The sequence below is a fragment of the Ambystoma mexicanum genome, chromosome 2q (assembly GCF_040938575.1).
Source record: "Ambystoma mexicanum isolate Mex_15411 chromosome 2q, UKY_AmexF1_1, whole genome shotgun sequence".
In the NCBI taxonomy this organism is placed as follows: Eukaryota; Metazoa; Chordata; class Amphibia; order Caudata; family Ambystomatidae; genus Ambystoma; species Ambystoma mexicanum.
In genome coordinates, this window is record NC_090924.1 from 965,151,704 (window position 1) to 965,178,680 (window position 26,977).

The following is a 26,977-nucleotide window of genomic DNA, read 5'->3' on the forward strand; positions in this document are numbered from 1 at the left end:
TTGGTATTGTTTGATAGAAGAGTGATGTCTTCTTCAAAAGTAGATACAGGGCAGGAGGTCTGTATACCAAGTGTAAGGTAATTGAGCGAGAGGCAGAGATGGGTAATTTGACAGACAGTATTTCCGCAGAAATTAAGGGTTGGTTGGTAATAGGCCTAAGGCCCAATGCTGTTTTTTAGATAAAGGCGATGCCTCCACCTTTGGCTCAGTTGGAGTCTCTATTTGAACGGATGATAGAATACTTGTCAGGGATAGCAAGTGAGAGAGACGGTCCTGCTGCAGTAGGAAGTCGAGGTCGAGGGATGTTAGTGACTCGGCAATATCAAGGGCATGTGCTGGTAATGATCTAGCATTAATCATCGCACCTTTGAGTAATCAGATTGTTAGGAGTATTGTGAATCCTAGTGAAGGGATTGGTTGAGGAAACAGGCGTTTTGTATGTGGGTTGGGGTCGAGCAGGTGTGAGTCTAGAGCCCCGCCTTTCATTTCTAGTTTTGAACGAACAAGGTTGGTTATGCATGAGTCTTTGTGTGAATTGTTTAATCCAAAGGACAGGTGCGTTAAGATAAGGGTTGGATGGGCAGCCTGGTAAATTGGGATCAGGTTTGGTAGTAGCTAGGAGGCCTTGTGGTAGGAATGTGGTGGGTGGTATGTGGTTTACAGTCGAAGTCCTTCTAGGTGTAGCTAGCGGAGTGTTTTGGAGACTAGGTAGACTAGGCAGGGTGTTCATGTTGATAGGTCACATGATGTAAAATTTCCCTAGTAACTCCTGAAGTAGGGAAATCTGGAGAGCTCAACATAGTGTGCAGGTAAATGGTAATGAGGTGGAGCATGAGCATGGCTGATTCCCAAGGATTAGCGGTTGAGGACCTGTTGAGCGTTTGAACAGTTAACAACAAATTAGAGTAAGATGAAGTATTTTGTGCCAGGTAAAATACAGCGTTCAACATGCACCTTTCCGATCCAGGGAAGGACAGTTGAGGTTTTGCAATTTGAGCTTTGATTAGCTGGGCAAGAATGGAAAGGTATAGGTAGAGGCGAAGCACCACCGACAACTGAAGAGTAATGCTAGGTAATGGTGTGTGCCTGGTCAGTTACTGTGCGCAGAGATAAACAATTTAGGCTAAATCCGTTTAAGCATGACATTTGGTGAGGGCATGACATGAATTAACGTCGTTAGCTGAGATGCAATGCTAATAATTTGTATTTGGTTAGGCAGATGCGGTAGTAGACTGAACTTACGGAATTATCAGCGCAGGTTCGCAACACAATCCTCTATGAAGTAATTCTAGGTATTGGCATGTGCCTGGGTAGGTACTGAGCGCAGAGATGGGCAGTTTGGGCAGGAGCAGTTAAGCAGGACAATTTGGTCAGGGCCTAGAGATTAAACAACATAGTCAGCCGTAATAAGGCACAAGGCATTGGCGTGGTGTTAGGTAGGTGCCGGTATCATAAGCACGTGTGCAGCATTGCGTATGTTGCCGATTATGTGCATAGGCAGTCTTAGCATTAGACTGTATAAAATGCAGAGCGTAAAGGCAGTGCATATAGTTTCACTAATGCGCCGCTGTGGATCTAGTGCAAAGCAATATGTCATAACAGCATGGCAGGAAGCAACGGCAGAGTGTATCAATGCGTTATGCTTAAACAGTATTTTGGAATGAGAGCGGATTCGAAGTTAATGCAAAGGTCCAGTGTGGTAACGTTGATCGCCTGCAGTTTGAGGCTCCGTGGCGGGTCTGAATCAGAGGTTTAACGCACAAGGTGAGAGTAGGGCTAGACGATGAGGAGCGTGGCAAAACGGTAACGGCAGTGAGGCGGGTAACAGGCGTGAAGGGCAGTTCATAGCAAGAAAAGCGTTCTGTCAACATAGCACGTTGCTCGTTCCGCTCGGTCAGTTTAGTCAGGAGCCAAGTGTGTGTCTTGGGGGTGTGCCGGCGCCCTCCAATAGGCTGCAAGAATCGGATGGTAGCCAATGGGCTGCTCGAGCACAGCAACAAAGGTTGGAGGTGTGAGGATGCAAGCGTCGGCCATCTGGTCGCTGCAAAATAAGATAAAGCACCAGTTTAAAATGTCGCAATTCAGCTGCTTCAATCTCGGTAGGTATTCACTCGGCTTTAGATAAAAATGGACATTACATCAGACCACTTAATATTAGTGAAGTAGTTGCAACGAACGCGCTGTCATCGGCAAATATAGTAAAAGCCACAGGGGCTTACCTCCGACCTGATTGTTATGTCCTGTCTCCGCGCCTCGGCGCGAGGGGAGACAGCACGTGCAGGGCCTTATCAGTAGGCTGCAGTGGCGCAGCTCCAGCGGGAGCGAAATGAGACACGCCACACTCTGTTCGTCACTGTGCCTGGAACTGTTCCCCGTCCGCGGGGGTGGGGCTTTTATTGAGACGCCCTGCGTCACTGCGTTGCGGGAGGCAGGGCGGATATAGCATTCCTCCTTTATTTTAACTTCACTTAACATTTAAACAAAACATATCAAATACCACTATGCAGACACTCCCCTCTTATAGTTCTGATGGGGCAGACTACCACACAGTCTTTGAGCCGAGCGGGCGGCTTGGTGGCAGTTCTTAAACTATATCGCCCCCTTCTGGGGCTGGGCCCCACTGTCTCACTGGGCGCCTCACCTTCCATGTCCGGCTCACCCATGTCCGGTTCGCTCTGCTGCTCCCACATCCTGTCACCCACTTCAACCTCCTCCTGAAGGTGAGCGGGGTCTCCTTCGTTCGACTGGGGTTCTTCATCTTCTTGGTGACACTCGCCATCAGTCCACAGGTTGCGTGGCACCGCCTTGAACCACAACGCATTTCGTGTCACCTGTCGGCGTCCTCTATTTACCGTTATCAAGGTCCCTTGTTTCTCACTGACAGTCCATGGGAACAAATCATAGCGGGAATCCAGTTTGGACCTTGTCGGATTCCGCAGCATGACCACCTGGTCGCCCACCTGGTGGTCGGATGGCTTCGACCTCCTCTTGGCACTCATGTGCGCATTGGCCCCCGATCTCCTTCTTTCGGTGCGCTCCTTATCAAAACGGTCTGGGCTCCTGCTGGGGTGATGTGGAATGGAAGACTTTATGATGGTGCCAAACATGAGGTCGGCTGGCGGGACACCCGTCGTGCTGTGAGGCGTGACCCGGTAGTTTCACAGAAAACGGTAGAGATCGACCTTCCACGGGCTGGCATTTGCTCTTGATAGCCTCAGCACTTTGTTGAGTGTCCTCATGAACCGTTCTACATCCCCATTCACCTGGGGCCACCTTGGCATGATGTGATGGTAGCTTATGTTTAGGTCTTGCAGGTATTGTTTGAACTCGTCCCCTTGGAATGGTGCGCCCTTATCACTCTTGATTCATGTGGGTAGTCCATGCGTTGCGAACATCTTTTCCATGGCGGGGATTACCACTTCTGCTGCCGTGGATTCAACTACCTCGACTTCAGGATATCGGGAGTGATCGTCAATGGCCACCAGGAGGTAGAGGCCTTCTTGTAGTGTGCAAAAGTCGATGCTGATGGCATCCCATCTGTCAAGGCCACGTTCCGCTGACTGGATCGGTTCTGGATCTGGTGGAGCTCCGGTTATCTGGCAGGGTAGACAGGTGTTTATTAGCCTTTCGACCTTCTCGTCTATCTGTGGAAACCACACTCTGTGCTGGATTCGAGCCTTCGTCCGAGCCATCCTTTGGTGGCCTTCATCGGTTAATGCCACTATTCTGTCCTATAGGCTCGACGGGATGACAATGCGATTTCCCCTGAGCAGCAGTCCTGGCTCTGTGATCGACAAGTCCTGTCGTATGGTGAACATCCCCGTGAGGAACGCCTTTGCTTCCGCTGTCCTGTTGTGGGTGTTCTTCATGAAGGACTTCCAATCGCCTGAGATGATGGCATCCTTCACCAGGTCGCAGCACGGGTCCTTGTGTGTTTCCAATTCAATGTCCTCGATGCTGACAGCATTTGGCCTCATGGCCCGCACAACCTGGCAGATATGTTCCTCGGTCTCTTCGGCTACTTGGACTTCTTGTGGAGTCGCCGCTCGAGGGTGTCTTGAGAGGAAGTCCGCTGGGTTTCCACTTCCCGACTGATAGGCCAATTCAAAATTGTACTGCTGGAGGTGCAACAGCCATTTGGCTATTCTGGCCGGCGGGTGAGAGGATGTGCCCATGATGATGGCAACAGGGGTTTGTGATCCGTACCTGCTGTGAATCTTCTGCCATAGAGATAGAGGTGGAAATGACGACACCCCCACAGTAAGGCAATTGCCTCCTTCTCAATGTGCGAGTATCGCTGCTCTGTCATTGTGAGGGCTCTTGACGCGTATGCAATGGGCCTTTTCTCCCCTTCTTTGGTGACCTGCATGAGGATGGCCCCTAGGCCGACATGGCTCGCATCCACAAATAGTTCCGTTGGGAGCTCGGTGTCGTAGTATGCCATCTTTGTGTCGATGGACAGCGACTCTTTGATGTTTTCAAAAGCCTCCTGACATGCTTGCCCCCATTCCCATTTTGTGTTAAGCTAGATAAGTTCTCGCAGGGGTTCAGAGAGAGTGGCCAAGTTACGGATGAACCTCCCACAGTATGTGGCCATCCCCAGGAAGCTGCGCACTTCGGTAGGTGTCATTGGCGGACTCGCAGCCTGTATGTCGGCAACCTTCTGGGGGTCCGGGGAGATGCCAGTGCTGCTGAACTTGTAGCCAAAGAAAGATATTTCCATTTTGAAGAACTCACATTTTTCTTTGTGAATGGTTAACCCAGCGTCTTCTAGTCTGCCCAGGAGTGTCTGCAGTCTCCTCAAGTGTTCGCATCTGTCCTGAGCATGGATCAGGATATCGTCACTCACATTTAGGACACCTGTATGTCCCGGATGACCTCCTGAATAGTCTGTTGGAAAAATTCGGCAGCCGACGAGAACCCAAAGCTTAGACGTTTATATCTCCGTAAGCCCAGGTGTGTCGAGAAAGTGGTATGTATCAAGAGTCCTTATGCAGCTTGAGCTGGTGGTATCCTGCTTTCACATCAACTTTGGAGAAGACTCGTGACCCGGTGAGATCAGCCACGATTTCGTCAAGCGTAGGTGTGATGTGGCGCTCCGGCTTGATTGCAGTGTTAGGGAGTTGCATGTCTATACAAATCCGGCTGTTTTGGGTTTTTCTGTGACCACCATCGGGGAAACCCATGGTGTCGGCCCAGTTACCTCTTCTATTATGCCTGCTTCTTCCAATGCTTTAAGTTCTTTCTCCACTTGTTCACGCATGTGGAATGGGGTTCTCCTGTGTTTTACGGCCTTTGGCTGGACCGACTCGTCTATGTGGAGCTTGATTGTCTTTCCTTTCAAACACCCTATCCCGTTTAGTAGGTTGGGATACTGTGCCAGGATCTTCTCGACCGCTTGTGCTTCCTTCACGTGACAGACGAACTTGACTAACCCTAGGTCTTCAGCCGCATCCCCACTCAGAAGGCATTCGATCCCTGCATTTAATACGTATATTTTTGACGGTAGCCTGTTTTCACCATAGCTGAGGGTGGTGCGGAATCTGCCAACCACCGGTAGCGGCTTCCTACAGCCATACGCAAACAGTAAAGTGTCTGTGTTCTTCAGATCTGGTTGAGGTTGCAGTGTTTGGAATGTGCTTGTGGGCATAATGTTTATGGACGCTCCCGTGTCAATGGTCATCCATACCTGCTGGTTTTGGAGAGTGACCTGGCATTTGCGCCTCTGGAGCCTTTTTTCTTTTTGCGTTGCATGTCCCTGATCCAGGGCTGACACCAGGTAGACTTTTCTCCCTTTTTTCCACTGTTCCCTGCCGGATTCATGTTGGGTCCCGGTGACATCAACCCCTTCTTCCTCGGTCAAAGAGTTTGTTGTTTCGACTCACCTTGCGTTGGCTTGCTTCTTTTTCTTGGTCCCGCTCTTCTCCTGGGGAGTATTCAGGGGCAGCAGTGGGGTGCCCGATGACCGGCACAACTTAGCATAGTGGTCCTTTCTGCCACATGCCCCACATGTTGTTCCTTGCGCGGAGCAGTTTCGCCGTCCATGTCGCGGTCCACCACACCATCCACATTCTGTGGGTCCCGGGATTCGTGGCTGCCACCTAGCTTGTGCGTAGTTGCCACCGGCCTCATCCCTTGCGGACTGTCTGTTGGTGACATGGGCCACCATTGCTGTCGTGAGGGCAGGCTGTAGTTTTTGAAGAGTCGCCCCATGTTGGTGGCCCTGGTATGTGCCAGTTCCCTTTGACGACCCAATTCCACAATGCGTGTTAGAGAGATGCCCTTCTCACTCAGTACCATCCTTCTCAGTTTCTCCGATTGGATGCCGTTGATGGCGTGTCTCCGGATTTCTTTCTCGACATTCGTGAACTCACACGATATTGCCAGCTTCCTCAGTCGGGTATGGTAGGCATCCAAGGTCTCCTCTTCTGCCTGAATAGTGGTGCAGAATATAAAAGTTTCATAATCAGGGTTGAGCTGTGGGAGAAAATGAGCCGTCAGGGCATCCTTCGCTTGCTGGTAGATGTCCTGGCCATCATCAATGGTTAGCGAGTTAAAGATACGTAGTATCTCGTCCCCCATGTTTAGCAACAGGTGCGATCTCATCTTCCTGTCAGTGGATATGTCCTTGCATTCCATCGCCATTTCGAATTTTTGGATCCATAGCTGCCACCGGGGGCCAACTGATGATGGGTCCGTAAATGGATCAAACGGCTGAATCATTGCCAAGGAGTTCCCTTGTGGGCGAGCTTGTGGTGATGACATTGACAGATTGGCCGCAATTCTAGAAGGCGTGCCGGGCCTGGGGGTGGACGTGCCGGTCGCCATGGCAGGGCCTCACTGTGTCCTAACGGGGTATGCACGCCTCACCTTACTGACTGTCCTCAGGTGACTGTGCCCCTCCGCGGTTGGAAAACTCAAACTGTGGTGGATGGGCAGCTGCGTTGATTGGCATGGAAAAAGAGAGATGAAGAGAGAAAAAAAAAATGTTTCTTTCTTCGTGGGTGGGGGTTTTGTGTGCCCCCCCACCGGGTGTCCAAAAATTTCACGTGTCGCCGTGAGTCAGCAACAGCTGGCAGAGCGTTGAGCACGTGTGCTGGGTTCTGTTTCCCTCGTCGCCATTGTTATGTCCTGTCTCCGCGCCTCGGCGTGAGGGGGAGACAGCACATGCAGGGCCTTATCAGTAGGCCGCAGTGGCGCAGCTCCAGCGGGAGCGAAATGAGACTGTGCCCGGAACTGCTCCCCGTCCGCGGGGGCGGGGCTTTTATTGAGACGCCCTGCGTCACCGCGTTGTGGGACGCAGGGCGGATATAACACTGATGGTCTCAATGAGGAGGTGTGCTGCTTCTGTTGCTCTCCGGCATGGTCTCTGGTCTTATTGATTTGTATTATAATGCTTGCTCCTATCGTTTATAATCTTAATCAGTCTATTTTAGTACATGTATGCCCATTGTTGTACTTTAGAATTGTTTGCAGCATTTGGTTATTCATATATAGTGTGTTTATAATAATCTTGCTTTGGGTCTAGAACCCTTTAACTCTGAGCTATATTTCTTGTTCTACGTTTTTGATACCTGCATCCCCCAGGAACCACCCTCATGGCACTGCATTGTGAAGTAGGAGCTTTGTAGAGCACACATTTAACTGATGGCATATTAGCGCCTGAGATTGTGCAGGGGGTGGGGCCAAACGGAGTCCAAGCTTTGCGCAGTCATTGAGCCAAATGTCATTTCAGGGAGCCTTTTTGACCTGGCTCTGTGTACAGACTACTGAAATAGCACATTGTGGCAGCACTTGCCATTTTAAATCTAGAACTACACATCCCAGAATTCTAATGCGAAAAAACGGGACTGAATGTCTTTCTCACACATGGAGCTGGGAACATGCGAGCTCTGTTTCCATTGCAGTTCTCGTGCTTCAATCCTGTGTTTTTGTGGTGAAGATGCCTGCAAAATACTACACAAAACATACGGTGTATGGCTGTTGCAAGGATTTATGCTGTTCCATGTGTAGACTCATTGTTGTAAAACACTTGCTCCTATAAAGAGCCCAGATGTATTTTGTTGGGGACAAAAATGGCAACCTAATGCTTAGCCGCTGGCTGCACCAAAAGGTCCTTATTGTAGCAGATTTGATAAGGTGGTTAGGAGGAAAATGGGCCATGTTGTTTTTGAGATTTGGAAAAGTCGTAGATGTTGCCTTCTTTGCAACTGTGGAGCACCATCTTAATGCACAAAAACGACTTTTCATATGTCGTGGATCTTTCATATCTGCACCTTTTGTAATGTGGTGTTTTCGTGTCTGTTTTCCGGTGAAAAGTTGTCATGCTCTGTTTGAAAAATGAGGTAAACTGCAGTGCTACTTTGCGCTTCTTGACACTGTGCTATTTTTGTCCCCATCTGCCATTGGACACCTCACAGAAGTACTCGGCTGCTTCACTGTGCAACATTTCAACAAAGGTCCTCAAAGTCATCAACGCCACCGAGGAGCTGATAGCGGAATCCAGTGGCCCGTGGGACCCCCCAGAAAATACCAATGACCGGGGCACCTTGCCTTTAGCTGCGAATCCCATCACACTCGATGAACAGCTCACTAAACTGGAAGAAAATGTAAGCCTGCGTCAATGGATCCCAGAAAGCTTCTATATATGTTTCCCTGAAGAATCCATGCATGTTTGTTGTCCGTATGCGCCCAGAGTTACGTACATTTTGAATACGGCTTTTAGGCAGTGTTTTTTAACCGCTCTAGTACCTTTACTTTGAGAGTTTCTTTTTTTAAGGTGGCACTGTTTGCAATTATTAAGGTACATTAGTTTATTTATTTATTTATTTGTATTTGTTAAGCGCACAGAGTCAGCCCTGAGGCATTGTGGCACTGGTTACAGAAATAGCGCTGGTTACAGGAATAGCGCGACTTAGTTACAACATAGAGGCATACAAGCATACAGGTTTAGACAATAACAATATTTAGCAATGTGTGCCTGTTTGGCTGTAGGTAGAGGAAATTTAGTTAAAGAGAGAGGTTTTGAGTTTTTTTCTAAACGCTGTGAGGGAGCCTTCTGCTCTTAGAGCGTGGGGGAGATTGTTCAGAGTTTGGGTGCTATGTAGGGGAAACCCCGCCCTCCTGCTGTAGTCTTATTAATGCGTGGTACAGTGAGTTGGTTAGTGTAGCACAGTCTGGTAGGTCTGGTTGAGGTCGGTTAAACTTTTAGGACCTGGAAGCAAAAACTGGTACTATAGCTCTTGTTCGAGTCTGTCAAACCCATCCGGAATGATGATTTAGCAGCTGGCGATGAATTTGGCAGAAGGCCACCTTTCACAAAGGGAAAGACCAGAGTGGCTGTGGGGACAGATCATATCTGTCTTTGCACTGGTGCCGAAAAGTGGAGCAAATTAATGAAGCACTGATTTTTGTTCTTAAATAATTGGGAACAAAGCAAACAGATTTAGCCCCGATTTGTATTATCTAAACATCATTTCACGGGGACAAAAAGGAACTGTTTGATTTACTATGTTTAATGAGTGACATGTAAAGAAATGCAGCAAACAGATTTACTTTTACGCTAAGCAGTAAACATATTACAAAAAAAAGTATAATTTATTGTTGCCCCAGTGCAAGTGTTTTTAGATAATACGGATTGTGACAAAACCTGTTTGATCCATTTTATATAATCAAAGCATTTGCTCACTCTTTAGAAGTCGAGCAAATAATTAATAATCTTGCTGAGGATGGTGGCCATTAAGTGAAATGTGATTCCTCCACCAGGAAAAATGAAAGCAGAAAAGCCCAGACGCACTACTATGTGCCAGATGTGGGGTATTTCCGACATGTACTTTACAGTATTTCTGAAATGCCACTCCTGCTTTCTCAAATTTTCGAAAGCATTTTTAATCCGTGAATGAAGGCTGGAAATGTTTATGGGAGAGCAGTGATTCAACTTGGTGCTGTTTTATGAAGTGGCTCAGCGGCAGGATTATAGAGCTTTGCACTTGTCCAAAAATGCAGAGCAAACTAATTTAGCACCAGTGTTGCTGTTTAGATCATACGGAATGGAGCAAATGAGTTTACCTCCAATCGGTATTATCAAAAAAAAGGTATCACTATCGCAAAATGGAAACGGGCTGTTAATTTACTATGTTTACTACATTTCCTTTCCTTTTATGCAGCAATACCCAGTCGTATCATGTTGTGCCGCACACACAGTACAACAAAGAACCCGATTTATTTTTGCCACAAGTGAAAACGTTTTTAGATGATATGGATTGCAGCAAAACTTGTTTGCTCCATTTTGTATTATCAAAGTGTTTGCTCTGTTGTTTGGACTGGTGCAAATGTTGGATAATATGGCCACAGGGGCCAGATTATCAAAGCTTTGCACTGGTGCAAAAAAAAAATGGAGCATATTCATTTAGCACCAATTTTACTGCTTAGATATTAGGGAATTGAGCAAACAGATTTAGCCCCAATTTGTATTATCTAAGCATGTTTTCACAGGAGCAAAAAGGAAACCAACTGTTTTATTTACTCGTTTCATGGGTAACATGAAACGAAATGTAATAGATTTGTTTTTTTGTTATGCAGCAAACAGTTAAGAAAACAGTGGTTTTTTTGCCCCAGTGCAAATGTTTTTAGATACTACCGATTGTGAGAAAACCTCTTTGCTCCATTCTTTATTATCAAAGCACTTGCTCACTTTTTAGAACTCCTGCAAATGTAAGATAATCTGGCCCCTGAATGGCAAGTAATAGCCACTCTTCATTGTCTGAACATGATGTATTTTCATGGATAAAGGTAGTGCGCAGTGGTCGAAGTGTACGCAAAGAAGTAGTGGAACTATGTTCCCTACTGGCCTGCACCGCTCCCCACAAACACCATCACCACGTCCCCTCCCACGCACAATACAAATCCCAAAACACGTGTGCCTGTTGTTTAAGGGAACGTCCAGTGCATTGCACTGAAAGTGCAAGCTTCAACTTATTCCTACACTTTTATTTTAAAATGAAACCATTCTGGAACGGTGTTTAAAAGAAGTAGAGGAGCATTGCTCCCGACCGCTCCCGCCCACTTCGACCACTGGTAGTGGGGATGTGGGTATCCCGTAAAGTGGCTGCACATATGCCATTTATTTTGCTCACGTCTCAATTTGCAACTCTGCTGCATATGTTTGGCACTAAGCAAATCATATCCCTTCGCATACGAGACAAACACTTTCGATGCTAAATTCATTTGCTCCACTTTTTTGCAAGGGGAAAAACACCTTTGGGGTTCAGGTAAAGTTATGTGGCAATGGCTCTGATTTTTAGGTTTTAGGAGATATTTCAAAGAATAGTTGTGTGATATCTACAGCAGGTGTTATTTCATGATGTGGATTCCTCACTACTCATGATTAGTGTGTTAAATAAAAAAAAACTGATGGTATTTACAATCAGGGGCAGATCACCTGTAAGGGGAAGAGCAGACGGTTTTCCAAGAAAACTGCATGATGTAGTTTCCTCACTACTCATGATGCGGATGGTATGTAGAAATGGAGTATTTACAGTCGGGAGTGGCTTAGCCATAGCTGGGCACTAGAGTGCTGTCCCTTTCCAATTTCTTAGGAAACTCTGGGTACCAAAAATGAAACCTGGCCAAATACAAAATATAGATTTTTGTGTTGTAAAAGTTTTCAAGAAATGATATGTCGGGATATTCAAGCAGTTGGCTCCCCTTGCACACGTTTTCAGCACGGGACAAAGTGACACACGCTCTAGCTTCTCATGCACGAGCATGCAGTTCAAAACTTCAGCATCATGGCCTTCTTTGCCAAAGTCTCTTTGATATTCAAAGTCTCTTATTTCAGAGGGCTTGATGCAACATGACAAACATCAAAGTTACTTTCTTCTTAGGATTTCACATGTAAACATTCTGAGTTGATTTTCTGTTCACCTTGGGTCACCCAGGGCCCCCTCTGCCGTGCTTAGACCCACTTAATCTACTTTTTCAAGCTTTCTTTACTTCATAAAATCTTTTGATTCGGCGCAGGATTTTGCTCAACCCATCGCAGGACCACTTCAATTCACAATTATTCGCTCTCTTCTTGATATGATCTCTTTCACACTTTCACTTTGTCAATTCTCTGCTGGATCCCTGACAGAGACTTTCAACTGAGCACCCACACAGTGCCAGACCACTTGGTCAAAGGTATTATATCTTGCTTTAAAATCACTCATTAGTAGTTTACTTGCATTCTTTATCACATGCGTTTTAACAATGTCCGTTCCAGCACTCGCTATACAATATTGCTGCTTACAACCTTGGCTTCAACGTGGACCGGTCTTGTATCGGTCTCCCCAACTCCCAGGCTGTGTTGATTGTACTGATGCTGCTTTTTTCTTGGAGGCAAAGGCAGTACCACGCCAGCTGGTGCCTCTCCCCGCCTGATTATTGAAGCGAGAGGGCCCCGGGTACCTCTGACACACAATGCAGGATTCTTCAGCCTGGTTTCCTGGTCTTACTATTCTTGAGGTTTCTGGAAACAAAAGGGTTTTTTGTCGAAAAGGTCAAGGGAACTTCCCTCCTTTCGATCCCCTTCTGTTTTGCCATCTTTCTTCTCTCGTTCAACTTCCAACTTGGAACTCCTGTTTCCTCGTGTACCTTGCCTTGCTCAAAGTGTGCTCTCATGCTCCACCTTTTATCCATGTGGAGAAGCTTAATGGAAGTCAGGTGTGTGTGATGGTCAGTAATTGCCTGACCTCGCCTGACCATTGTATTGGGACACGTCAGGTATACGGCTCATGTGTTAGTCCGTTTTCTCTCGTAGCGAGCTGTCCGTGAGAAAGTGTTTTTGTTGTAAAGGGGGCTGGAAGGTACAGTTTATGATATGATATGGCATTTATAATGCGCCTATACAAAAGTGTTTCAAGGCACGCGGAGGCAAGGAAGGGGGGATAGAGGGAGGACAGAGACAACGATCTTACTAGGCCAGGTGTCATTCAGATCACGCAAGTGCAGGGGAGGGGGAAGGGGAAAAGTGCTGGGGTATGGGGAAGGGGAAAGTGCAGTACATGTGATAAATGGAAAAAATAAAGGTAATAAGTAAAAAGTGTGACCAGCTGGTGGCAAGTGCAAGGGTAAGTGCGGACATCAGATGGCAAGTGCTGGTAGGGGCCTGTTTGGATACATAAAACAGTCCCCAAGTGTGGGGGTAGCCAGGGAGGCAGTACAGGTGTGCAACTGGTGAGAGGGGGGACCTGGGCCTGAGGTCAGAGGGTGGCCAGGTAACCAGTGCAGTTTCAGCCAGGAGTTCAGCAGGGGAGAGGAGGAGAGAAAGCAGAAGCAAAGAGGAAGATTTTGATGTGCTTCCAGAACTGGAGATGGTTCTCCTCAAGTTTCATTGAGGCAGGGAGGCTGTTCCAGAGGGAGGCCCCAGCCGAAGAAAGAGATCTACCACCAACTCCTTCTTTGGAGAAGGGAGTTGGAGGCAGATGAGCGAAGACCTCGAGAAGGAAGATATTTAGGAAGCGATAGTTGAAGGTATTGTGCCCCCAGACCTCAGAAGGCCTTGTGGACAATGCAGAGGGTTTTGAACTTAATCCTTGCAGCCACTGGGAGCCAGTGCAGAGATTTCAGTCCTGAAGAGATGTGATACCTGGGCTTGAGGCCTAGGACAAGTCTCGCAGTCCTGTTCTGGATGAGTTGCAGAGGGCGGAGAGTAGAAGCAGGCAGATTTACAAAGAGGCTTTTGCAATAGTCCAGCCTAGAGAGAACCAGAGCTCTGGAGACAGTGAGCCTCTGGGGGAAGGAGAGGAGAGGAAAGGAAGAATACGTCTGAGGAGGTGCAGCTGGTAGTGTGACTTCTTAGAGACGTCAGAGATGTGAGGAGAGAAGGAGAGTGAGGAGTTAAAGATGACCCCAAGGCATTTTAGCCTAGCAGGTGGGAGAAGGTTGATGGCCAAGAGAGGCCGGCCAGAGAGTGACAGGAAAGGAGGGAGCTGAGGAAAATCTCAGTCTTACTGGCATTAAGACAGAGATCATTGATGGCACACCACTCCTGGATAGCAGACAGAAAGTCAGAGACGAGAGAAGGAGAAGAGGTGGCTGAAGGTAGCCTGAAAATGAGCTGATTGCCCCAACTTTCAGTGCTATGCGGTTGACAAAGAGCGGCAATGTGGTGGGCAAGAAGTGCCAGGTATTGGTTGAACAGCCAGGGAAAGGGGTTAGACACCTGGGGAACACCACAGCTAGAGATAGAGGAGAGGAAGGACCCAAGTTGGACCTAGGAGGGTCAATCAGAGAGGAAAGAAGTCAGCCACACCAGGGCCTGACCGGTGATACCCTGGTTATCATGGAGACCATTGAACTGGATGGCATGGTTGACCATGTCAAAGGCAGAAGAGAGATCAAGTAAGATGAGGACACAGGGGGTGTTGGAATAAAGGTTGGAGAGCAAGTCTTGACAGATGTTCAGGAGAGCAGTTTCCGTGCTTCTAGCAGCTCCGAAGCCAGACTGATGGTCATGAAGACAACCAACAGATTCAGTGTGAAGATTAAGCTGAGAGATGGGCAGCTTTTCTAGGAGGTTGCCCAGGAAAGGAGTGATGGAGATTGGGCGATAGTTCACTGGGCAGGATGGGTCGGCAGAGGCTTTCTTAAGAAGAGGGTGCACAAGGGAGTGCTTCAGGGGGGATGGGTAGGCTCAAGTGGGGAAGGAGTGGTTGCAGAAGTCGGGCCCGAGAAGGAGCCAGGGAGTCAATGTGATCCTTGATGGTTTTGGAGGAACAGGGATGGACCTGTTTTGACGAGACTTTCTTGGATCAGACTTGTCTAGAAACCTTGTCTGGGGAGAACAGGGGAAAGGCAGAGGAGGGAGGAGAGATGGCCGAAGAAGGGCCAGAGGAAAAGCAGGGAGTAGAGGGAGGAGTGGGAGAGGAAGAGAGAGAGGACAGCATGTCCTGAGTTTTAGAGATGAAATGAGAAGCCAGAGCCGTGCAGAGCGTTATGTTCCCTTGCCTCCACACGCCTTGAAACACTTGTGTATAGGCGAGTTATAAATGCCATATCATATCGTATCATATCATATAAACTGTACCTTCCAGCCCCCTTTATAACACAAACACTTTCACACGGACAGCCCACTACGAGAGAAAACAGACTAACACATGAGCCATACACCTGAGATTAAAATCTCCCAATATATAATAGCAGGGGTTTTAGGTTTGGTGAACAGAGGAAAGGTGGAGGGTGGTCGATATATGATTAGTATACTGATAGAGGTGTTATGATCAATGTGCAATGTAATCAGTAAGTATTCACCACTGTCCAGAACATAAAGGGAAATAGTGTAGGTGCTTAAATACTCTTTCATAATAAGTAATATTTGTCTCAATTGGCAGCAGCCATCGGCACAATATCGAAAAACTGTCCTATGGGGAATCATCATGAAAAAGAAAAAACTGCAGCAACCACAACATATCTGAAGAGGAGAACATTTCTTTAACTGGGGGCATGAAATCTTGTCGATGCCAGCAGGACATATACAGTTTATGGACAAACAAAATCAAAAGAAAGAATTACTTGCTATAATGAAACTTCAAAAAAGGTAAGAGGTGCCCCTCTCTATAACGAACACGGCATGATAACCTGTTCAGTGGTTTTTAAACACTTTGAGAGTTTGCAGCCATCTGCTTTTTGCTCACTGTACCTTTCACAGATGGGAGATATCCATTTGCATATCAGTCTTTGTCCCGCCCACATGGGCAGTCCAGCACCGAAATGCTATGGCAAATCCCCTCTGAACAAGAGTACCAACAGCAACCCCATACACGTGTTTCAGCCTTGTTGGGCCTCATCAGGGAGATGGACCTGTGCCTCTCTGAGCACAGTGAGCAGGGAGTCCATGTCTGGTTTCCCCCAGGTAACTTACGGTAGGTAGTTTGGTAGACTTGGTAGAGTCTCTCCCAGGGGTTATTCAGCCAAGAACAGGTCATTGGGCTGTGTTCGTGCTGGTAGAGAGATTCACAGACCCCCCCTTTTGTTTTGCATAAATTACCTTTGGGTCTCACCCTAAGTTACCAGGGTGATGCAGACATGGACCCCTTGCTCACTGTTCTTAGATAGGCACAGCTTCACCTCACTGATGATGCCCAACAAGGCTGAAACACGTGTATGGGATAGCTGTTAGTACTCTTGTTCAGAGGAAAATTGCCTAGCATTTCGGTGCTGGACTGCCCTTGGCCAGGACAAAGACTGATATGCAGGGACATTTCTTCTCTGCGAAAGGGACAGTGAGCTAAAGACTTGGTAGAGTCTCTCCCAGGGGTTATTCACCCAAGAACAGGTCATTGGGCTGTGTTCGCGCTGGTAGAGAGATTCCCAGACCCCCCCTTTTTGTTCAGCAAATATGCCACCATTGCTTCCGTATTTTGGACTACTACCACAGCTTCAAACATTTGTGCTTTTAGACAGGCTTCGATAAGATATACTTCAAAGTACTTCAACAACTTCAAGTAGGCAAGGCACTCTTCCTCTCAATAACTCTCTTCAAAAGGGGCAGCCTCTTTGCCTCTGTCGGTCTGCCACAACAATAACAACCTGGGTTTGCCTTGGAGACTCACATCTCTGTCTTCCCCAGTCTCTCGCACTACAGGTTGTGTCAAATTCAAAACAGTCTTTACTAGCAGCCTGTCCCCAATTCCCCAACTTTATCTGCACTTTTCTGTCAGTGGTTAGCCCAATTAATTACCAAGAAGCCTTGGTGTCACTCTCTTAGCCTCATGTAATACTTGCACACTGGTAGTTTCAGCCAATACACAGCTATCATCTCCACAGTACAGTTACATTGCACCTTAACTCTGGGAAAGGTGGGTTTCAACGTGCATATGCAGAGACTCTTGGCTTGGGAAATGCTCGTCTTCAATCGTTCTGCATTTTAAACTTCATAAAATGCAAGGAATGCCATGTTAGAATAAAGAATGGAATTCAGTCTTTCTTTGAAATTAAGAATTAGGTGCATGCAACCACTTCTTGATATAGTTTTCATGGTTTGAAGATTGGTATTTAATTGTATTCCTACATGAAAGTAAAGTACAGAGTTCAGGCCTCCTTTGGGAATCGCAATTGGGCACACTTGACCATTCTCTGATGCTGTTTTCACAAGTTATAGATTTTAACTCTTATTGTTAAAGTTAGGTATTCGGTAATGGTCCCATCAGCATCCCCTTTCCTTAATTAGGGACACACGACCACTCCTTCAAGCAATATCAGTCTTAGAATAGCAGAACAATGTATTTTAGTCACTTTAGCTTCTCATGAGAGTAAAGAGTTTTACCGTTATACACGAGTGCTCCATTTCCATTGTTCAATGTATTTTAGAATCAACCAACAACTTCTACTCATTTAAAGTCTTACACAAGTTAACCCGGAGCTGGATATTGTCACAAGCAAGTTTTGCACAATGTGTTAGAATGCTGTGCTTCACTCACCAGCTTCTTAGACACATGCTCTAAGGGTTGCACTACTTTCCCGACTTCTGCCAAACCTCTACTACATCTGCCTCACTGGGGTCCCACATGCTTCTCCTGAAAAGGTGTCTCCAGTCCGGCCACACTGTTTGGGAGCTCATTTCACTCCCGAGACCCACAGCTTGATAATCACTTCTTGCCTCGGTCTCCTGCACGTCTGCAGCTCGGCAACAACGGCCATCAGGCTCACATGTGAAAAGAACTTTCTCCTGCAAGTTTTCTGCTACACAGCCTCTGCACTTCAAAGTTTGGGGGAGTGGCATCCTCTCAGAACAAGCAGGTGTAATCTGCTGTATCCACATTCTGGCATCCCTCTTGTGCTCCCTCTTCTGCTCGGTTTGGCAGCCTCATGACTTTTTCCTTCTGCTGCTAGTGCTACAGCTCACCTTCCAGTCACAATTATAGCTCCTTCTACTCCTTCTAATGGCCTGCACCTGGGGGGCCTTTTATGCCTCCCAGGTTCCTTCAGGTGTGGACTGTCAGGCTTGATTGCCTGACCACCACAACTGCATGCCTCTTCAGGCCTCTTCCTCATTGCATTACTTCTAGCATTATGTGACTTGTAGTTATCTTCAACAAAGTCAGTTTTCTCAATTTCTGTAATTTGGCAAACAGCCAGCAAATCTGTGGGATTACAGGGAAAGTTAAACGGGGGGGTTCCCAGTCTTCCTGGTCTGTTTCCCCCGTGTGATCCTCTCGGAGTACACCACCCCCAGGGTCGGGATCACGAAGAGTCTGCCTTTTCCTAGCTATGAGGAGGGTCCCAGACCAGGTTTCTGAGAGTAATCATCACTGATTCATCACATTATGCACACAGTGTATACAAGTTCAAAGATTCAGGAAGACTCCCACAGTCTTTACTAGTTATTGTTCTCTGGACTTTGGAATTTAATTTAATTCCCAATGTTTTTTTACACGTTTTATTAATTTTACACACCATAGTACAGACTCAATAAACCTTATCCAATGAAACATCACTTTCTTCATCTGTCTGACATCCCCAACTCCCCCAGTCTATTCCACCTGTTATATCCTCCAGTGATCCATGTTAATTTGCTTGAACTGCTTACCAAGATCTCATACTGTTGTTTGTAATGGTGCATGTATCAGTGTCTGTGTATCCTCCTGTACGGAGGTTGTTAATTCCTGTATCATGTGCTTCAAAGCCATCAGATTCATGTTTTGTTCCTCCTGACCTTTTCGGGATGCCTCTTGCCAAACGCCCATCTCCGCCATTGCCCATTTCTGGAGGTCTCTTAACCATGCGTTTGTCGCTGGGCCCTTACGTGCCTTCCACCCCATTTTGATCCTACTTTTCGATAAGATGTACGCTAGGCCACAATATTTCTTCCCAAAATGAACGTATTTCAGCACAGGCCCAGAACTTATGTATCAGGTCTGCGTTGACTAGGCCACATTTTGGACGAGTTAGTATTGCTGCTGTGTTAAAATTAGCAATTCTACTCGGCATTAAATATGCTCTATGTGTAACATATAATTGGATCAACTTTAGGTTTGCGTTTCTGGACACTCTCTTATGGTATCCCATGGTTCTACCCTAAGATTAGTCGCACAATTGCTCCCCTAAATCTGCATTCCAACGTTGTCCAATCAGTATCAGATTGTTGTCTGGTTTTACCGTCAGGGTCTCAAATAAACGTGATACTGCGTGTCCTCCTTCAGAGATATAAAGTGTTTCTATTCAGTCCTCAACCAACACTCCTCCCGCTACTGGCCATTTCGATTTGAGCCTGTGTAGAAGTGTGGCGTGCATTATATGTTGCCCCGTACTGACTCCTGATTCCGCAGCTATCTCGCTAAAGGTCTTCGGTCTCCCAACCGTCAATATATCGGCCAGCGTAACCACCCCTCTAGGCTCCCAGTATTTCTGTATTTTCCACCTACGCCTGAGTATCATCGCTCCTGAGTGTCACCAGTGGGATTTTGTGTGAATAAGGTGCGTCTTTGCCCAGAAAGCGGCAGGCCCTTTGCCACATCACAATGCCTAGTTTCAGCAGCAAAGGAGGCCTGGGATCTTGTGGAACTTTGTTCCACACCATCTCTCTCAGGAAGAACAGGGTACATGCCGGTTGTAGTAACTCTGTATCTTGTGTCTGTTCATTAGATAACCAACACATGGCAAAATGCAGCTAGCACTCCACGTAATACCCCTCAAAGTCTGGTACTTTTATCCCTCCTTGTTCGTACGGCCTTTGCAGTCTTTCTAGCACTAGCCTACACATCATGTTGTTCCATAGGAAGCTTCGGCAAATGGTATTCAGTCTCTTGAAGAAGGCTCTAGGTCTATTGCATGGGACATTCGTGAAATATTGCAGCAGCCTCAGGAGCACCACCATTTTCAACAACGCTGCCCTACCCATAAGTGAGAGGGCAACTTGGCCCAGAATTTCATAGAGTTCTCAATTTTATTGACCGCCTTCACTGTATTATGCTGGTGTTCCACTGTGGTATTGTGGAAAATGTCTACTCCCAGGTATATAAATGTTACTATTTCCCATTTAATCGGTAATACTGGTAGCGCTTCCTGGTGGCTTCTACTGTACCCGGCTACGGGGAACATGCTGGACTTCTGTGGATTAATCGTGATCCCTGAAAAGTCTGTGCAACGCTCCAGCACATCCAGTACATGTAGTAAACTGGTCTCTGGTTGTCGTAGATAGAGGAGCATATTGTCCGCATATAGGGAGATCAGGTGTGTAGTACCATTTATATTAATGCCGGCCTCTTGATACTCTTTCTGCAGGTATACCGCTAGCAGCTCTAAGGCCAGTATAAACAACATACCCATATATGTAGGGTCTATCCCAAAAACTTTGAAGACTGCTAGTATCCATGTCCATCTGACTGAATCAAAGGATTTGACTGCGTCAAGCGAGACTATCACCATAGGCTGGGCGCTGTCTTCGGTCTGGTCTATTACGTGGTGCAATCGCCTTAGGTTGCATGTGATATTTCTATGCGGGACATATCCCGATTAGTCTGAGGGCACCAGTTTATGAATCATGGGCTTCAGCCTATTAGCCATCAGAGACGTCAATATTTTCCCATCTTGATTAAGCAACAAGAGGGGTCTGTATGAGCCACAATCCATATCAGATTTGTTCAACTTTAACAATGGAACTATAATGGACTCCCGCAATGATTGCGATAAAATGCTCATATCTGGGGATTCATTCAACATAGCTAGCAATGGGGGCGTGATTTCTGCCATGAATTCCTTATAGAACTCATTGAGCAGGCTGTCCGCCCCTGGAGCCTTGCCTACCGGCAACCCTCTTATGGTATGTTCCAGCTCTTCCTTAGTTATGGGGGCCTCCAACATGTCAACATCTTCCGAGTCTAGCTTTGGGAGATCTATCTGCTCTAAGGCCTCCTCTATCTCCGACTCTGGGGTGCCCGACGTCTCTTCATACAATGTCTTATAGAACTTGCAGAAACAATTGTTTATGTGCTGTTGCATCTCGCAAAGCTCCCTATCCTTTACCTCAATTGCTCGAATCACGCTTTGCTCCGCCTCACTCTTGTACCACCAGGCTAACAAGCGCCCTGGTTTATCCCCTTCAGCATTCTACATATTTCCTATCACTCAGTTTCCCAAGTCTAGCCCAGTGTACTAAACACTCCTGACATACAGCGATCGGTCCTCGGGTGCTCCCATCGGGTGGGTCGCTTTGACCGTTCACGGCTTCCAGCCTATTTTCAGCCTTCCGTAAGTAATTCTCTATTGTTGCCTCAAACCCTGTTTGCCTTAGCAATTGCTGTCCCTCTAATCATCACCTTGAAAGCCTCCCATAATGTGCCTGTTGACTCCACGCTACCCGTATTATGCGTAAAGTACTCCTGCACCCCTGTTTTCAAGTGTTCCCGGAACGCCTCATCTTGAAGTGACTCGCTGCAAAGTCTCCATGTTGGGATACGTTCTCTAGGGGGGGAGACACGCCAAGTAACCACCAGAGGGCCATGATCCGGCAACACTTGGGACTTCTATATCGCCCCTGTGAATTCCTTTATATGATCCTCTCCTGTGAACATATAATCTAACCTGGTGTTTAAGTCTTGGGGAGCAGCATAATGTGATTTAGCTTGGGCCTGCGGGTGTAGATTCAGCCAGTTGTCCACTAGCTGAAATGATTGCAACAATGTGCTTAGGGATTTGGCCGACGGGGCACGATGTATGTATTTCTGATCTGATCTATCCAGTATGGGATTCAGTGTACAACTAAAATCTCCACCCCAAATCAGTGTGCCATCAATTAATTAATAGATACAATGTACGGAAGTAAGCTGCTGTCTCTTAGTTAGTTGCGTATGTGTTGATAATACAAAATTCCCTATGTTCCACCCGACCTCGCAGCCCACCCATCCTGCCCTCTTTGTCTTGAAAGGTCTTAAGCACCTTCAGAGGAACCGATGGTGCCACCCATATTAACACACCCCTGGCGTAAACAGAGTATAGAGAGCCCAGCGTGGTACCTCTCCACTTTAATAAATCTATTCTGTTTAATATAACTGTCAAGGCCTCTGACATTCCAGGACACACCTCTAAGATCCCCCATCGTATTTAAATGTGTGTCACTATTCCACATCCCAGCGTTCAAGTCCAAGTACATCATATACAGCCTGGATTCATAGGCAAATACCCAACTCCCTCACCCTCCCCCCTCCCAACAGTTGCCCAGCTCAATACCTTGTGCTCAGGCATCCCCGCTTCTCGCCGTTGCTCCAGGGAAATGTCCTGATGTCATGGCCACAGGCCCCAGAACACAACAACCACACCATCTAGTGATGGGCAATGGGTCACTTGACTCACATATGTCCCTTTGGGACCTATAAACACAGGGGCCCTGGCTGGCGCAAGGCTCATATAGAGATGTGAGCAGGAACACTTTATTTCAGTGCAGGAGTGCTTTTATTTTATTTCAGTGCAGGAGTGTTTTTATTTTACAAGAACTTTCCAGGAGCTGAAAGCCTTTATTCCAGAGAACATCCTCATGCGCTGACTCATCGGGTGTGGCTTGATTGGCCTTTCTTCATGTGCTGACTCATCGGGTGTGGCAGGCAGGCTGAACCTGCTGGGCGTGGCTTCAGAAGCTCGGCTATATAAGCTGCTTCATCCCTAATGCCAGTGCTTCGCGTTACTGTGCACTCGCGTGCAACGTGGCTCTCACCGCCGCTTGGACCAGTTTACTTACCTTTGAAACCAGGCCTTCTCCTCCATACTCGCCTCCAGGAAACCGGTGCTTCATCTGCAGACTCATCTCCTGACATCCAGTGATCTTGTTCCCGACGCCACAGCACCACACTCTGCATCCACAAACTCAGACCCTGTGAAGAAGAAGAAAGACAAGGTTAGAAAATCCGTCCTAGGGCCACACCGCATTTGAACCCCGCGTGCCCCATAGTTAACAACTTACTAGCTACTGTACCTCTGCAGCTTCGTTCCTCATTTCCTCCAGCTGTCGCCTCGAGCTCCACAGCTTCTGCCGGGTCAGCAACATCACCTGCAAGGGAAGAAAGCAATTGAGCAAACATCAAAAGTGGAATGGACAGCAATACAAGACAATGAACTTCACAATACAACAAAAATAGACGAGGAAAAACAAAGGCAAACAGGAACACTTACCTGAAGTATAGTGGCTTAGTCGCAGCAGGACTGGAATTCCACGTGCAAGGGACCAGTGAAAGAACTCGGTCCAGATCATACAAGCGCCCCTGCCAGAAGCAGCAGGACGGGGTGCTCGCCAAAACAAATCAACAGTTGTGCATTCCAGGGACAACGCTTCCCACGGGTACCACGGTTTGGGAGAACGGCTCTGGAAGGTGATCAGGCAGACAAGCTGGAATACTCATGCCCCCTATTCTCCACGCAGGAGCAGTCCCGAGCAGCATCACCTATTACCACCAGTCACCACATAAGCTCAGAGGGTGAAGTCGGACCTGAGTGACCTCAGCCCCGGGAGGGCTGCAACCGTGGCCCAACGCATCCGCAGAGACCAGGTGAGCGTAACACCTGATGCATGGGCGCAGAAGGTGGATACGTAACCTTTAGTATCGTGCGAACACCGCCGTCCCTGGGGGTAGGTGTTTCTGTGTGGTGCATGCTCTAATAAGCACCATGTTGTGGGCTCCTGCATTCATTATCACATTGTTTTGTAGCTACCATCTGAAAGGGTTACCCCTTATTGTTGACCCGTGTGGTGGTCTCTTGCCTCTGCAATGTTCTTAGTCTGCAGTATAATCCTTCTCGCCATGACTCGGACCAGTCCCCGTTTCGGTTGGCAGATTCTGCATGTCCATCCATTTGTGCACTACTTCTGGGTTGTCAAAGAAAATGGTGCGGCCTTTATGGATCACCTTCAGTTTGGCCGGATACAACGATACGTATTTCAGGTTTGACAAACGTAATCTCCTTTTAACTCCTATGTAGTTCATCCCCAACTTCTGCACTTGGCGGGTGTAGTCCGGATAAGCTTTTATCGTGGCTGACGCTTGTTACATCGTACCCCCTTTTGTGGAAGTACTCCAGGATCTTCCCTCTATCACAATAGTTCACTATTCAAGCTATTAAGGACTCGGTGGAGCTCCCGGCGGTGGTTTCCTTGCCAATGTGCTCTTTCAACTGTGAATCCCTGCTTGAGGATGCCAGGGCCAATTTCTTGTTTTAGCAGGGACTCGATGTATTCCGTGGTATTCCTTCCTTCCTTCACCTTCAGGGAGCCCAATAAATTGCACATTGTTGCGCCAAGCCCTGCCTTCTGCATCTTCAGCCCTGTCTTCTAGATTGCGCACTTGTTGTTGCAGCACCCTGATGTCTTGAGAAGTGGCTTTAAGGTTGCTCGTGTGTTCTGCAACTGTCTTTTCCAGGGTGCCTGTGCATTCAGCCAGTGTCCTCACGTCCTATCTCAACAGGTTCACACCAATACTGATAGCATCAATTTTGGCTTTGACCGACTCCTTCAGGGATGCTGTGGCCTCTAGGACCTGTTGATATCTTCTTGCAGGTGCCGGCTGTTCCTGGGGCGACCTTGCACCTGCAGTGTCGAGGCAGGCTTGGTAAAAGTGTCCATCGTCAGCTGCTTAGCCTTGCTTTTCTGAGGCTTGGAAGCCATGGCTTTACTACTTCTTCTGTGTCTAGTACTTCACACTGACTCCCTGCACAGGTTTCTGCTGTACACAGGCATCATTCCGGCAAGTGGGATGTAGGTCCCTGGGGTTGTGCTCCTTTCGTTGCATACCCTTTTGTACCGCTCCTAGGGTAGCGTCTTGCTCTTGCAACCCTACATGTCCAAGCAGCTTCTGTGCTGGCGTGTAACTGCAATAATAACTTTCTTTTGCAACCTGTAGCGCTTGTGGCCACTTAGGGCACGCTGTTGTTGTATGATGGTTCAATATGGATTTTCAGGCACTGACGCTGGGGCGCAAATTTGAACCAGGGTCCGCAACCACATCCTGGCTTGTGTCTAGTTGCACCGGGGAACCTTCACAGTGACCACTCTCTCACGTGCGTAGCGCTGGGTTATGTCGGGTGTCTGTCGACCTGCTCCTCCAGCGTGTAGCTCTGGTCTTTTCCCGGTGTCACCCTCCTGTCTCCTGCAACGCGATATTCCTGTGTGTCATTCCGGGTCTCGTGTCCTCCGGCCTTGTTATAATTTATTCAGACCTCCTGGCAGTGTTACACAGCTGTTGACTGCTGGTGCGCTATTAATTATTCCGGTGCGAGGGCCGGGGCTGATAGTGTAACTCCCATCATGCCCTTTCCCAAGCATGCAATGCATTCCATACACAGTTATGGTGGGCACCTGTCCCCAGGATGTGCCAGGGGACAGCTTATGTATTGGTCGCTGTTCTTTTGTTTAGTGTGTGGCTGTGGCTGAGAGGCTTCCCTACCCTGCGGAGCAGGGGCTTTCTTCTCAGACCCAGTCTCAATCCTCCCGTGTGCACTGTACAGAACAGTTGGCAGTGTTCTTATGTTCTGTGTCTCGTTTCCATTCAGCTCCTTGTTATCTGTTTTCACGGGCGTTGCTAGCTCATTGGGTTGCGTTCCCTGTGGGGCGGGCCGCCGCATCAACAGGATATTTATGGAACATTTTTCGCTTACTCAGCTGTGTTTGTGCACACGTTGAGCCACATCTGGCGGACCACACTGGAAGCTGTGTATGCGTCTATACTCCCCTCTTCTGGGCTTTGCCTCGTTTTGAGGCGGACCGTGGTGGGAGCAGTCGCACTGCTATTGATGGGTTGCGCCTACCGTCTCCGGCGTTCCGCTGCTTAAATAGATCGATGACGGACCACAGTGGCAGCAGCTCTGCAGTTATGAATCTCATAACGCGTAGCGCACTATTGTTAGGCTAGATCCGGGGCGCACCACGGTGGATGCAGACATAAAATGATTAATTGTAATGTTCGTGCCGCCCCCTGTGCTCTGCTGCTTGGATCTGTGGTACATATTTAGCAAGACATCTCCCAACCCGCCTCTGGCTGCCACGGGGCAGCCACCACCGCCTCAGACCTTCTGGGTGGCTTCCTCGTGTGACGGCTCCAAAAATTCAGTAGGATGACGCCGTCCGCCTCCCTCAGTACGCTTCACTCCAGTACCTCAGCAGCACTGCACACATGCCTATCGCTGTCATTCGGCATCCGTACACCTTGCTGCTAAGTAAACACCACGGTTCCTCCAGTGCACTCCTTTGGGGTCTGAACCCTCTGGGCTCTCCTCATCTGAAGTGTGCTCTTGCAGCAACCCGCTATTAAAATCTTTCTGCAGCCTCAGCCGCCATCCACATCTGGTCTGGGACAACTCCTTGACACAATAGGTTGCGCCTGCCAATTCCTTTGTCAAGCTGCGTCCGCCATCTTGCTTTGACTTTGTGTCGGTCCGCAGATTCTCTGTCGCTTAATGTCCGTCTCTCATTCCATTTCTCATCCACTTCTTGAACGACTGTTAGCACGGCCACTTCTTGTACTCGGGCATCCGTTTCTGTGCGCAAGCACCTCGTATGATGACGATTATTTACAAGGATCTTGCTGGATCAACAGGAGCTCCACAGAAACGAGTCCTACAGCATGGCCCTTAAGCCACTCCCCCTACTTGTACAATCAAATGTAAATCATATTTCCAGAAAACCATTACAAACGTTGACCCCCTGTGTAGAATCTGAATACAGCAGTTCACATGCGCTCTCTTAATATGACCATTCGGTGCCATAAAACCCTTCAGAGGAGTAATTGTTCTCTATGAATATCAAACATAAAATATGATGCATACAGCAGGATGATGACAAGGTCCCTAAGGGCATGACACAAACAGGGCAGGGTACTGCCTACTGGCCCTTCAGTAAGAAAAGAAGTGAGATCGGTTTGAGTTGAGTGTATTCAAAGCTGCAATGGTGCTTCATCAAAGACCTTGGAGGAGCCTGTGCTTGCTGAACCAGGTTAAAACAGCTGAAATCGAAAGTGGA

The 26,977-nt window shown here is 47.7% G+C and overlaps 1 protein-coding gene across 5 annotated transcripts in view; it reads left to right on the forward strand.

Moving 5' to 3' along the window:
* Positions 1 to 26,977, forward strand: part of MYRIP (myosin VIIA and Rab interacting protein) — a 2,049,246-nt gene that overhangs the window by 1,635,613 nt on the left and 386,656 nt on the right. For all 5 annotated transcript variants that reach the window (XM_069648262.1, XM_069648265.1, XM_069648266.1 and 2 more), the window contains exon 12: positions 8,421 to 8,609. In XM_069648262.1, coding sequence (XP_069504363.1) covers positions 8,421 to 8,609 — 189 coding nt within the window. The remainder of the gene's footprint in view (positions 1 to 8,420; positions 8,610 to 26,977) is intronic.